The 13,792-nt window shown below is 46.3% G+C and overlaps 1 protein-coding gene across 1 annotated transcript in view; it reads right to left on the bottom strand.

The window, feature by feature from the left end:
- MEGF11 (multiple EGF like domains 11) overlaps positions 1–13,792 on the bottom strand; it is a gene marked incomplete at its 3' end in the record, with an annotated part of 406,009 nt that overhangs the window by 23,965 nt on the left and 368,252 nt on the right. Inside the window, 5 exon segments of the mRNA XM_083371343.1 lie at positions 3,048–3,118; positions 3,120–3,354; positions 5,047–5,175; positions 7,562–7,690; positions 8,760–8,888. Coding sequence (XP_083227469.1) covers positions 3,048–3,118; positions 3,120–3,354; positions 5,047–5,175; positions 7,562–7,690; positions 8,760–8,888 — 693 coding nt within the window.

Raw genomic sequence — 13,792 nt, 5'->3', positions numbered from 1 at the left:
GTCAGGATCGAATTGCTGGCAGTCGGCAGGGTCAGTCTGCAATACTGCATTCTAACCACTGCGCCACCATGCAGTTTTGTATTAGGAAAATAATAAATATTCAATATTAGAGGAAGTAGCAATCCAATTCCCCTCTTTTAACTGGGCTTTGTGGTCAGACAATGGTTGAACTTAATTTCAATAAACATGTAACCATCTTAAGCCAAGACGGCAGCCATTTTTTTAAAAAAATGTTTTTGACCACTTCCTGTGAACCTTCCTGATTGGAAAGTTGCTACTGTGAGGATTAATATAAAATGCAACCTCCTGCATGGCGCCAAACTATGCAAATACAAGGAAAATCCATCAATAATACACTTGAACTTGTCAGATAAAGGAGCAGCATGAAAATTACGCAGCTGAGGGAATAATCTAAAAGGAAGTTATGTTAAGAAAAGTAAAGAAGTCCTGATGCCGTGATCTCTCTTGGCCAACTTGCCTTGCAGGTTTTTTTTCCAGGATGTACTTCACCTTCCCAATCTGGTCTCAGCCCTGAGATCTCCCACCCCAAAACTAATCCAGCTTTCAGATCCATCAAAGGGGGCCAGGGGCTCTCATTTTCCAACCTTGAGGGGGGTGGGGAGAAACTCTTTTGCAGCAGACCAACATTGTGCTTGAGAAGATTTCGTTTCATCTTAAATGCAGGTCATTGATCTTCTTCAGTCTCCCACAGCATCACAATTGGGACCGGAATTCTGTTGCTAAGCTAGGTGGTTCAGCCAGGCATGCTTGATTTTATGACCTGTTTTGACACAGACACTAAACGAAGCACTGCAGTTATTAAGTGAATCACGTGGCTCTTAAGTGAATCCTGCTTCTGCCATTGAGCACCATAAATACAGGCTGGTTGCAAAACACCCCAAATTTGGCTATGTGACCATGAGGATGCTGTGACAATCATAAGTATGTGGACCATGATATGTCATTTTTTCCCCAGGGCTATTATAATGGTAAACAGAGGCTAAACCAATGGTTTTAAGTCAAGGATGAGCTGTATTTTAGACATTCCACTTCTGCACACCCAGATGAAGTAACGTTTGGAGTTCTTGAAGGGGAGCCCTTTGCTTTGGCCTTCAGAAATGGGGCAGGAGAAAGAGACCTGAGAAAGAGGAAAGCATCAGAAGGAGAACAGCCTGAGGTTACACAGCGCTATTCTTTAAAACAGGCAATGAAGATTTTGGATAGGGTTTTGTGATCCTTTTAATTACCCCAGAACAATAAAATAGCGCCCACAGAAACCTGTCATTGTCTAATATTTGACCAGCCCTACCTTGAAGGACTGATAAGCACCTAAGGAACCGAAGTACAATCTATAGTTCAGGGTGTCAAAACCTTGGCAACTTTAAGACTTGTGAACTTCAACTCTCAGAATTCTCCAGCCAGCATTCTGGGAGTTGAAGTCCACGAGTCTTACGTTTGGAGACAACAAACTGAAAGTAACGAGGATAGTGATCCTGTTTCAAGAGGGAATAGGACAACCTCTGCTCCAGGAACCTGAAATTGCTCCAAGATCACCTCTAAACCACCAACCTTAAGGAAGAGATGATGGAATCCCTTCTAGAGAACCTAAATGGGCAAAAGGGGCATTGATCTGCCTTGGAGAATTCCAAGCCTCTTGCTTAGACAAGACCAAATTTTGGAAAAGTGCTGTTGCAAAACCACTGGAAACATGTTGAGGGTTGCTCATTTTGCTCCTCTGACTTCTCCCTGCTGTCCCAGTTCATCCCCATTTCCAAGCAAAGATTGGGGGGGATGAATAGCAAGAGCAATAGCACGTAGACTTATATACCGCCTCACAGTGCTTTACAGCCCTCTCTAAGCGGTTTACAGAATCAGTGTATTGCCCCCCCCCCACAACAATCTGGGTCCTATTTTACCGACCTCAGAATGATGGAAGGCTGACTCAACCTTGAGCCGGTCAGGGTCAAACTCCTGGCTGTGGGCAGAGTTGCCTGTAATCCTGCATTCTAACCATTCTAACCACCAGGGCTCTATGAAATTAGCCAGTGCCATCGGGGTGATCTGTGGTAGGTAAGAAAAGATTGTAGACTTTCTACGAGTTAAATTACAATAACAGATTGTTAATAGAGGGCTTTGTAGTTTAACTTTGGCTGTTGATTAACCTGTTAACTATTTTTTCTTTATATATATATATATATATATATATATATATATATATATATATATATGTGTGTGTGTGTGTGTGTGTGTGTGTGTGTGTATGTATATATGTATATGTATGTATATATGTATAAAGGTAAAGGTAAAGGTTCCCCTGCACATGCGTGCTAGTCATTTCTGACTCTAGGGGCCGGTGCTCATCTCCGTTTCAAAGCCGAAGAGCCAGCGCTTGTCCGAGGACGTCTCCACGGTCATGTGGCCGGCATGACTAGATGCCGAAGGCGCACGGAACGCTGTTACCTTCCCACCGTAGTGGTCCCTATTTTTCTACTTGCATTTTTACGTGCTTTCGAACTGCTAGGTTGGCAGAAGCTGGGACAAGTAACAGGCGCTCACTCTGTTACGCGGCACTCGGGATTCGACCCGCCAAACTGCCGACCTTCTGATCGACAAGCTTGGCGTCCTAACCCACTGAGCCACCGTGTCCCTTTCGTGTATAAGTATATGTATGTATATATGTATATATGTATATGTATATGTACACACACATATACATACATGCATATGTATATGTATGCATGTGTATGTATTCATGTGTATGTATATGTATGTATAACGTATGATAGGTCAAACTAGATGGCAAATAGATGTAAAAATTTATAAATCTTGGACCTGTTTCGCAAGGGGAAAAGCTATTCTTGTCGCAGTATGTTTGCTAGTATCAAACTAGGGGGGATAACATGTGTTTTGGTTTTTTTGTCTTTTTAACTCACACCTTTTCTGTCCAGTTTTGTTTCGTCTTTGTAATTTCCCCCCCTTTGTATTTTAATTTTCTGAATAGAATTAAAAATAATAATAATAAAGAAATTAGCCAGTGGCACAGGGACAAGGAGACCTCGTGTCCGACAGGTAAGAATTCCCCTCCCCTTTAGCCGGAGCTGTCCTCGTCCCAAGTCCCCTTACCGGAGAGCGAGTAATCGGTGTTGTTCATCCGCAGGGCCGGGGTGTACGAGACGCTCGGCATGTCGTGACCTTTCTTCTGCTTACGTCGATACCACACAAACAGTGCCAGCAAAACCATAATAATTAGCAGGAGGATAATAATTCCAGAGATTGCTCCCACTGAATGCCTCTCAGATCCAAGAGCTGGGCTAATTTTAGTATAGGGATTTAATTCTTCCATCATGAGAGCCGCTGTTAAAAATAATTCACAATGCACCATTAAATTAAGTGGGGGAGGCCATGTTGCAAGAAAGGGCCAGCTATTTACAGGGATTACAGTTCCTACAGCTTTCCACCAGCTCGTCTGAAATGGGTCACCGAACTACACCTCCCAGAAGGAGGGATGCTGAGAGATGTGGTCCGGCAATATCTGGAGAGCTACTCTTTGGACCCCCAAGCCAGTTGGAAGGAAACCTCAGCTAGCCCAAAGAAATTGCCTTCCACTTGTTTCGTGGTTTAACAGGGTGCATCTCTGCCCTAGATGCCAGCTTTTGGTTCATTTCAGTAACACTTAGCAATTTAGGCTTCTATACCGCCCCTTTACAGCACGCTCTGGGCAGTTTGTAATATAGAAGCATTGTTTGCATGTTTTCCCAAGCAATCTGGGTCCTCATTTTACCAGTCTCGCAAGGAACGGAAGGCTGAGCACACATTGAACCAGTCAGGATTGAACTCCAGGCTGTGGGCAGAGTTTGCCTGCAATGCTGCCTTCTAACCACTGGGATCCTTATGGGGGTGGGACCAGTTCTATGTAGATGACCTCTCCCGGCGATTCTAGGCAAATCTGCCTTACGAAATGCAAGGGACAGGAGGATCCACAAAGAGACGGTCAAAAAGTCATGATGAGGGCCCACAAAAGTGGAACCAAAGCCCCAACCTTTTCTCCCTGCTCTGCTGCACCTGGTTGTGGTGTCCATCTTGAAGTTATTTTGAACTGCCTTTAGACATCCTTCAAGGAGATATTTGGGAGAGAAGGAGTGTCCCAAACAGGACAATTTATTTTATTTTATTTAGAAGATTTTATATGGCTGCCCAGTCACTCCAGGCAGCTTACAAAAAGTCAAAACTCTAATATAAAAAGAATAATTAAAAAAAACCAATAACCCCCCACCCCCCACATCCCTCTGGCAACAACACACAATCAAAACAAGCCACTTGATGGGCACCATCCCACTTGAGGTTCCCCAGGCCCGTTGGGAAAAAAAACAGGTCTTTGGGCCTTGTGAAAATGTGTCAAAGTGGGGGCCAGTCTCATCTCTGCAGGGATGGCGTTCCAAAGGGACGGAGTCCCCACAGAGAAGGCCCATCTTCTGGGCCTCGCTAGATGTGCCTCCTCAGGAGAGGGGCCTGCCTGCAACATCCCTTGCCTCCCCGCTCTGGTGGGTACGTGTGACTGGGAAGTGACGGTCCTTCAGATAACCAGGTCCCAAGCCATGAAGGGCTTCAAAGGTGACAACCAGCACCTTGAATTGCACCTGGAAGCAAGTGGGCAGCCAGTGCAGGAGGGGTGACACAGGTGCACACCTGGGTCTGCACAATGATATATGATGGCATCTGAATCAGGCTGCTTTATTCTAGCAAAGTAAATGCCTTCCCTTGACCCACGACTGGGTCTCTACCTCCAAACCATGCCATCTCTGTTAAACCTCAGCATTTCAGCCTTCCTTCAAAAAGGTTCCAGTTACTAGTCCTCATGGAAAAATCCAAAGCTGGATAGACTGCCAACCCTGCCTTTTCCCCCTCCCCTGTGAATTTTTTTCCAGGGTGTAAAGATTTTTTGGGGGTGTTTGTCTTTTTGAGCTGTTCTGGGATAATGGCCCAAGACCGAGTTGAAGGCTCCATTGAGAAGGACAAGAGCAGGGGAAATAGGAGGAATGGCCTCACCTTGATCGCACCTGATTCCTTTGAACCCGGGGCTGCAGTAACAGGTACCTGTAACATAGTCACAGGTGGCGTTATTCATGCATTCGCAGAGCTGCTGGCAGCCATAACCAAACGTTCCTTGTGGGCACTCTGAAAATGCAAGGTGAAAAAAAAAAGTCTGTAAAAAACAGGAGAAGCATTTGGCCAATCTAGTTATTTTTTGCAGTCGAGGATCCTCAGAAGACGCCAGTTAGGAAAACCTCAGGTAACTGACACAGCATTCCTGTAGTGTAGGACATTCAATCACGGCAACTTTCAAGATGGGTGGACTTCAACTCCCAGAATTCCTAGCCAGCCGTATAAGGGGGTGCTGCAGCTGGCGATGTTCTTTGTGATATGTTTTCTATAACTCTGAAGCTTCAGTTTCCCCCTGAGATTTCATGAGACCCTGAGAGGCTGTACTACCGTGGTGGCGAACCTATGGCACGCATGCCACAGGCGGCACCCAGAGCCCTCTCTGTGGGCATGCGCGTTGTCGCCCCAGACCTGGGCCTTCAGCTGGGTTTTATAAAACCTTTTCGCTTTAGGCTTCCACTGCCGTGTGCAAAAAAAAATAAAATAAAGGTTCAATCAATCAATTTCAACTTCTCGCGGGGAAAGAAAAAGATCTCGCAAAGTTGGAATAGATTGACTTTTTAATCCCACCCGGTCTGCCGCTACCACCGAAGCCACGCCCCCTAATAGGGCACGCCCACCCAATGGGCCACGCCCACCCAGTGTGCCCCAGCCACCTGGCACCTGACGATACATAAGCGGGTTTTGGGTTGCAGTTTGGGCCCTCGGTCTCTAAAAGGTTCGCCATCGTGTCGGGGGCTGGACAGAGAGTTGTGACATACTCATCTGTCCTCATCTGCCTGACGCTAAATAAAAGCAAGAACGCCCACATTTTCTACCCCCAAAACTTTTCAAAAACAAATGCTCGTCCATCAAATTCAATGAGAATTAACAGGAAAAAAAATGTGTAGGAGAGATTTTTGTCCCGGGCACAGAGACAGGCTGGCACAAGGAATGAAAGTGACCCCCACTTTCTTAAACCTCCTTTTGGCTTCCCCTTCAATGCTGGCCACCCTGAACAGCGACAGGCTGCCAGATCCAGTTTCCCCCTGGATTTCCCATCATGCCCCTGGGCAGTGTCTCTCCAGGGCACTGTGGGAAAATGCCCCAATTCAACCAGGTCTGGTTATTTGCTCACTGCAACCTGCATAATTGCATTTCATGGATGGTAATTTAATTTTTGCAAACAAGTGCAGTTTAAAGTGTCACTCTTCATAGAGCCAGTGTTTGCAGTTCTGTAATACTAGACGTGAAAAATTTGCAATTTTTTTTTGGAAAACGCTGAAGGTCACCCTCAAGTCTCTCAGAGATTATATTTCTTCGGGGGTCCTGCAGCCTTGAGCAAGACAAGCCAGGCGGGGCCCCTCTGAACCGAAGCCGGCCCTGAAGCCATGAAAATGTTATGGTTTCCTCTTCTCCTCTCCTTTCCTCTCCAGACTGCCAACATTTGGTTTTCCATATTTCTATCAGAAGGAACATGATTGAATGGCCAGCGACAAAATTTATTCATACAATTACTGTGATGGTGACAATAAATCTGGCGACAGCTTATTGTATTTCTTTGGGCAACATTCAATAAAAATGAAGAGGCAGGCTGTAAACCAGCTGGTGACTCTGCTACTCTAGTGGGAAAGTTTTGGGGACACACCCAAACTCTCTGCATTCCTCTTCAACCTAAGGCAGATACATCAAGATGGAAAGAAGGGAGGAAGGAAGGAAAGAAAGAAAAGAAAAGAAAATAAAGAAAGAAAGAAAGAAAGAAAGAGAAAGAAAGAAAGAAAGAAAGAAAAAGAAAGAAAGAAAGAAAGAAAGAAGAAAGAAAGAGGGAGGATGGGTGGAAGGAAGGAACAAACGAACAAATGAACGAAAGAAGAGGGGGAAAGGGAGGGAAGTAGGGAGGGAGGAAGGAAGGAAGGAAAGAAAGAGAAAGAAAGAAGGAGGGAGAATGGGAGGGAGGGAGGGAGGGAGGAAAGAAGAGGGAGGGAAGAAGGAAGGAAAAAATGCAGGATGGATGGACGGGAGGGAAGAAGGGAGAGAAGGAAGGAGGGAGGGAAGGAAAGGAAAGGAAAGAAGGAGGGAGGGAGGGAGGGAGGGAGGAAAGAAGAGGAAGAGAGAGTGGAAGGAAGAAAGGAAGAAACAAAGAATAGAGGGATGAATGGAAGGAAGGGAGGAGGGAGGAAGGAAGGAAGGAAAGAAGAGGGAGGGAGGAAGGAAGGGAGGAAGGAAGGAAATAACTGCAGCCCGGAATACAAAATGCCCATTTCTGTGGACGATGCGGTGGTTGTGTTTCCTTCAACCACACAGATACTCTGTCCTCTTTTTTTTCCCTTTGGGCTTCCTGCATGCACCCCAAACCCCCCCCCCCCAAAGCAAAGCAGCTCCAATCTACTGGGTAAGAGGCTTTCCGCTCCTCACGACTTACTCTGCTCGCACTGTTTTCCAGTGAAGCCGGTTCTGCAGGTGCATTGCCCGGTGACGTGGTCGCAGTCGGCCCCGTTCTGGCACTGGCAGACGCTGGCACAGTGCTTTCCATAAAAGGCAGCTGGGCATCCTGGCAGATTGGGATCCAGAAAAAAAAGACACGGGAAAGACATGAGGCCACGAGGACTGAGCCCCAAGTCTCCCTCTTCACCACGGCCTTTGCGGGGAGGGGGAGGGGGAGGGGGGCAGCTTAGGCCAGGAACCAGATCCGACTCTAAGGTATAGTAGGGGATGATGGGGTCTGTAATCCAACATCTCCACAAGGTTGGGAAAACGGTTTGGGCCAGTGTTTCTCAACTTTTAAGACAGGTGGACTTCAACTCCCGGAATTCCCCAGCCAGCTTTGCTGGCTGGGGAATTCTGGGAGTTGAAGTCCACCTGTCTTAAAGTTGCCAAGGTTGAGAAATACCGGTTTGGGCTGTTACTGAGCCCAAATCGGATTGAAAGGCTTCTCTTAAACCAGACATGTCAAACACAAGGCCCGGGGGCCAGATCCGGCCCGCGAAGTGGTTTCATGCAGCCCGCAAAGCCATCCTGGAAACAGTGAGGGAACGGCCCCCACTGCCTTGGACCAGAGACCGTCCTTCTGCCAGAGACCCTCAGATCTGTCCCACTCCTGCCCAGGCCCCCATAGGCACCCTTGATGCCAATGATGTAGAGCTGGCCACGCCCACCCAGTAGGCCATATGCACTCTAGCCACGCCCACCCAGTAGGCCACGCCCACCCAGGCCATACCCACCCGGCCCCCGGAGGGCAACCGCAATGCTGATGCGGCCCTCCATGAAATTGAGTTTGACACCCCAACAGCCCCGCGGTTTCTTAATTGCCACTTTGAGGATTTTTTTTTTCCGGGATCGGCTTCCAAGTCCAACCTGTATGTAAAATTAGGGAATCGGTGCTGGGGAAATTGGAACGCTTTGTGCAACTAGAAAAGTACTGCTCTTCCCCCCCTTTTTTTTTGTTCACTTGTTAGGATTGATTTATTTGGGGTTAGGGTTTTATTTGCTTTGCTTTGGCCGCTGTTTTGACTTTGCAGCAGCTCTGAAAGTGCTCAGAGCGGACGCTAGGGGGCAGTGCAAACTTTTGCAGAGATCTTCCAAGCAAGAACCTGGAAAGGCTTCCAACTTCTCGGTCTTACTCTGAGAACAGTAGGGACCCGTCCAGCCAGGGGTACATCGGCATTCTCCGTTGTGGGGGCTGCACGTCCCACCATTGTGGCAACTGCACGAATGAAAGCAATCGGTTCCCCAAAAGCCCACTGGACAAGCTGGTGAGAAAGAGAACGAGAGAGAGAATATGTCCTAATCTTTCCCATCCTTGAAACTGAGAAGTGTTCAGAATATAGATGTCGATGCTTGCAATAACAGGGTTGGAAGGGACCTTGGAGGTCTTCTAGACCAACCCCTGCTCAAGCAGGAGACCATAGACCTTTTCGGACAAATAGTTGTCCGGTCTCTTCTTGAAAACCTGCAGTGTTGGAGCACCTACAACTTCTGGGTTCAAGCTGTTCCATTGATTAATTGTTTTAACTGTCAGGAAATTTCTACTTAATTCTTGGTTGGATCTCTCTTTAATGATCTTCCAACTATTGCTTTTTGACCTGGGCTCAGCTGCTCTGGAAAATAGGTTGATCCCCCCCCTCCTCTTTGTGGCAGCCCCTCAAATATTGGAACACTGCTATCATGTCACCCTTCGTTCTTTTCACTAGACAAGACACACCCAATTCCTGCAACTGTTCATCGTATGGTTTACCCTCCAGTCTCCTAATCATCTTTGTTGCTCTTCTCTGCACACTTTCTACGGTCTCAGCATTTTTTGTGTTCTGGAACTAAACTATTTTAACTGTTTTCATCAAACTGCTACAGTTCACAGCTTCTTCCACAGGGATAAACACACTCTGTACATGCGCTGAAATCTCTCCCATCAGCATGGCAGGGAAAGGGATACAAAAGGATCTTGCTCAACCTGCTGTCAACTCTACAACGAACCTGGCTGCAGCCATCTTGCTCGTTCTAGGTTGCTACAAAGGTGGGAGGGGGTGTGGAGGAATTCTGCTAGTCTAAACAATTCAGTGTTCGATGGGAACCAAGGTCATTTCTGCCAGTTGAATTGGGAGGGGGAACAGTTGGGTAGAACAGGGCTTTTCAACCTTTTCACCCATTGTACCACTTTTAAGATATGGCAACATCTGAGTACCACCAGTCACCTAGCAAACTTGACCAAAAAAAAAAAAAAGGAAAAAAGTGATGAAATACATGTAGTCCTCAACTTACAACACTTTGCTTAGTGACTGTTCAAAGTTACAATGGTCCTGAAAAAAGTGCCCCCAAGCCACAGCCGAGCAAGACACCTGCCTGCCCGCCTGGTGGTGCTCTTCCTCCTGTCCGAGGTTTTCATTGTTGTGAGCATTTCTGTTGAGGGTTGGCAGCAGGGAAGGGGTATGGGGGTATTTGGTTTTTATTCCCCCCCTTCTGCTGGGTGGTTGCAGCAGGTTTTGGTCACTTCACATGACCCTGGGACACTGTGACCGTCATAAATATGAATCAGATGCCAAGCATCTGAATATAAATCACAAGACCCTGGAGATGCTGCAACATTCCAGCTGATTGGCACTTCTTCTGGGCTCAGCAGATGTGCCAGGATCAGTGCTGAGCTCCAGCTGGAGCCTGGTGCTGATCCTGGCGCTTCTGCTGAGCCCTGACAGCCCCAAAAAAGCACTGATCCTGGTGCTTCCGCTGAGCCCTGACAGCCCTGCAGCTCAAGCCATCTCTCGCTCCGGCTTGTGCGGTGCTGCCGCCAGTTCAGCTCATTCCCCTCCCCTGCTACCACTTTCTAGGATGGTCATGTACCACCTGCCAGGTGCCAATGTACCACATATGGTACCCGTACCACTGGTTGAAAAGCCCTGCTGTAGAAAGCCTGCCAAACTATTCTATTGGGAAATGTAGCTGATTGCACAGCTACATTTTGTAATAGTGTTTCTCTTTGCAGGGAGTTTCAGATTTGGTTTTACTTTTGACCATGCCAATATTTTGTAACCAATAAAGATGTTCTTTGAGGAAATCTCTAGCTTTGGAGTTCTGATTTGTTTGGTCTCCTCTATAGGAACCTTGACACCTGCGGTGTTTTAATGCACATTCACCCACTTCATGCTTTTTCAGATCAATATCAGAAGCAAAACAGCCGTGTACGTAAATATCAGCCCCCCTTCACATTTGACAGTTCTGCGAGCGACAAAACACATCCAAAAATATAAACAGGAGAACAGGAGGACATAAAAAGGGCTTTGCAATAATCTGGGCAAACACTGTATATTAGGGGAAAAGGTGTGGAAGTGTGTGTATTAGGCCGTATTCTGTTAACAAAATATAGTGGTAAGGAAAGTGCTCAACTATGTGTAAAAAATGATGCAGAAATTGGAAGAAGTAGATTTTGAAATTGATAACCTAAGAATGGAATGAAAGTGAAATTTATTGGCTGTTTTGAAATTACTTCAACAGTTTTAGGGCAAGAAAATTCTGTTCTGGAACTACATCAAGCATTAAGCAGCTTCACACATTACTTTAAGCTGCCTAGACCAAGGGTAGGCAACCTTGGCCCTTTTATGACTCGTGGACTTCAACTCCCAGAATTCCTCAGCAAGCATGGCTCAGCTTGGAAACCTCTCCCTTTCCCCTCAGCATGGCTGGCTCAGGAATTCTGGGAGTTGAAGTCCACAAGTCATAAAGCGGCCTAGGCCTAGGCCAGGGGTAAGCAACCTTGACTCTTTTATGACTCATGGACTTCAACTCCTAGAATTCCTGAGCCAGCATGGCTAAGCATGGAAACCTCTCCCTTTCCCCTCAGCATGGCTGGCTCAGGAATTCTGGGAGTTGAAGTCCACGAGTCATAAAAGTGCCAAGGTTGCCTACCCCTGGCCTAGGCCCTGCTAAGATTGAGGAGATGGATAAAGTGCACAGATAAACACATATGATGGCTTGTTTAACCAATCATCTTGGCTTCCTGTGACCCAGACATTTTAGCTTTTCACAATCCCTTTTTACAAAAAAATGAAATGTTTGCCACTGGCCCAATTTAGCACAAATGCAGAGGAATTTCTCAAGCCTTTTCAAAGTAACCACCCACGAAATTGATAGCCTGCCTAATTTTTATTTTGATTGACAGCCATATTGAACTCACGGAAGACCTACAATAAAAGCAAAATTGCAGCTGTCAGTTTCTTTCCAATCCCTACTGTATCCCTGGAGGCTTAATGTATTTTGCAACAAATGCTGTTTAATATCCCCTGCTGCGCAGTGAATATGGAAATGCCGTTCTGGGGACACGCTGGTCTTCCCTGCAATGCCCCATCTCGGGTGAAGACGTTTAGAAAAAGGACCACAGATGTCAACCGTCTGTCTAGGCTAGGGGTAGGCAACCTCGGCTCTTTTATGATTCATGGACTTCAACTCCCAGAATTCCTGAGCCAGGTCAGGAATTCTGGGAGTTGGAGTCCATGAGTCATAAAAGAGCCGAGGTTGCCTACCCCTGGTCTAGGCAATTTCAAAGAAATAGCTACCTGCCTCTCCAAGACTTTAACAAGTAAATTGCATGCAAGAGGAAAGGTAAAAGAATTTCCCTTCTGTCTGTAGCTACATATATACCTTACTGCACAGAATTGTCAATCGCTTAATTATTTCTTCAAGAAATTTTTGAAAACAATGGATTTTCCTTTAAAACAATAATAAAAAAACCCTTGGTCTTTTGGGTGGATTAAGGTGGGGTACTAAGTGGAAAATCTCTTATGGGTCAGAGATTCGCATACGTAGAACTCTTGGCCAACTTTAAAATTTTGTAAAATAGATACATTTGCTTTGCTGAAAGGCGCCCCTTTAATTTATCAGGGTCTTTCTGTAAAATTAGTTACAGGAGTATCAGGGGGAAAAAAAGTCCTTTGCAACTTTAGCAGTAGACCTTTAAGGTAGGGATCCCCAACCCCCATTTGAAACTGGGCCACAGAAGCAACTCCACTTGTGCGAGTGACGAGCGCTCAGGCTAGCACGCAAAGCTCTATTTGTGTGAACAGCAGGTCCCTGCATGCCCACCGCTCATGGAAATGGAGTTGCGTCACTGGTGGGATTCAGCTGGTTTCACACCTCTTCGGCAGAACCAGTAGCTAATTTTTTTGTTGCCCAGGCCTAGAATGGATTTCCGGAAGTGGCATCCACAGAGAGAACCGGTTGTTCACATATTTGAATCCCAACACTCCTTCCCTCTCCTTCCTTCCCTCCCTCCCTCCCTCCCTCCCTCCCTGTGGTGGGATTCAGCCAGTTCATACCACTTCGGCAGAACCGGCAGCTCATTTTTTTGTTGCCCAGGCCCAGAATGGACTTCCGGAAGTGGCATCCACACAGAGATCCAGTGGTTCACAGATTTGAATCCCACCACTGAGTTGTGTGTGCAAGGGCAGGCACCTGCCACTTACATGGCACTATCCCCTACCCCCCGCCCTTGCTGGTCCACCAAGCCGGAAAGGTTGGGGACCGCTCCTTCTAATGGAGACAAATATGAATAATGTGTAGAGTGGTTTGTGTGTATGTGTTTGAAAGATTGGTTTTCTCTCCAAAAAAAAAACAAAAAAAACGAGGCCAAGGCATTGTTTTCCCCCAGCATGAATCTCAACTGGAAATTAAACCAGAAATCCTGTCCTTAATGCAGCATTTCTATGGTTGAGATTCATGCCCAGATTTCTCTATGATGTTTATTCAGACATAGTTCTCCAACTAAAATCTCTTCCAACCTTAATTAAAGGCTTCCTGCCTTTAGGTCATGCCCTTCTGTTGTTTCCTGTTGAGCACAGCTGGGAAATTAAGAATGAACAGCTAGTTAATTATTTTTTCCATGGCCCCCTTAACTGTCCCTTATTTCTGTTCCTGGCATGGTAGGAAAGTTGTATTAAAGAGTCCTCCTATCCTCCCCCCCTTTTATGGGTTCCATATTTATGAAGTGAAATAATATCCTATAGAGGGGGGTATGAGAAGAATTTTGTAATTAAATACCTCTCCCTACAAACTGTCATTAAGTTAGCAATTAGGAGAAACTCTTTGGGGGCAATTAATAGACAATTCACAAGTAATTCTAGCAATGATGTTCCTCAAGAATCAATAAACTGGGGCTGGGTGTCCCGACAGG

The sequence above is a fragment of the Vipera ursinii genome (genome assembly GCF_947247035.1).
Source record: "Vipera ursinii genome assembly, chromosome: 11".
NCBI lineage: Eukaryota > Metazoa > Chordata > Lepidosauria > Squamata > Viperidae > Vipera > Vipera ursinii.
The sequence above is the reverse complement of the archived record's forward strand: the minus strand, read 5'-3'. Positions and strand labels throughout refer to the sequence as shown.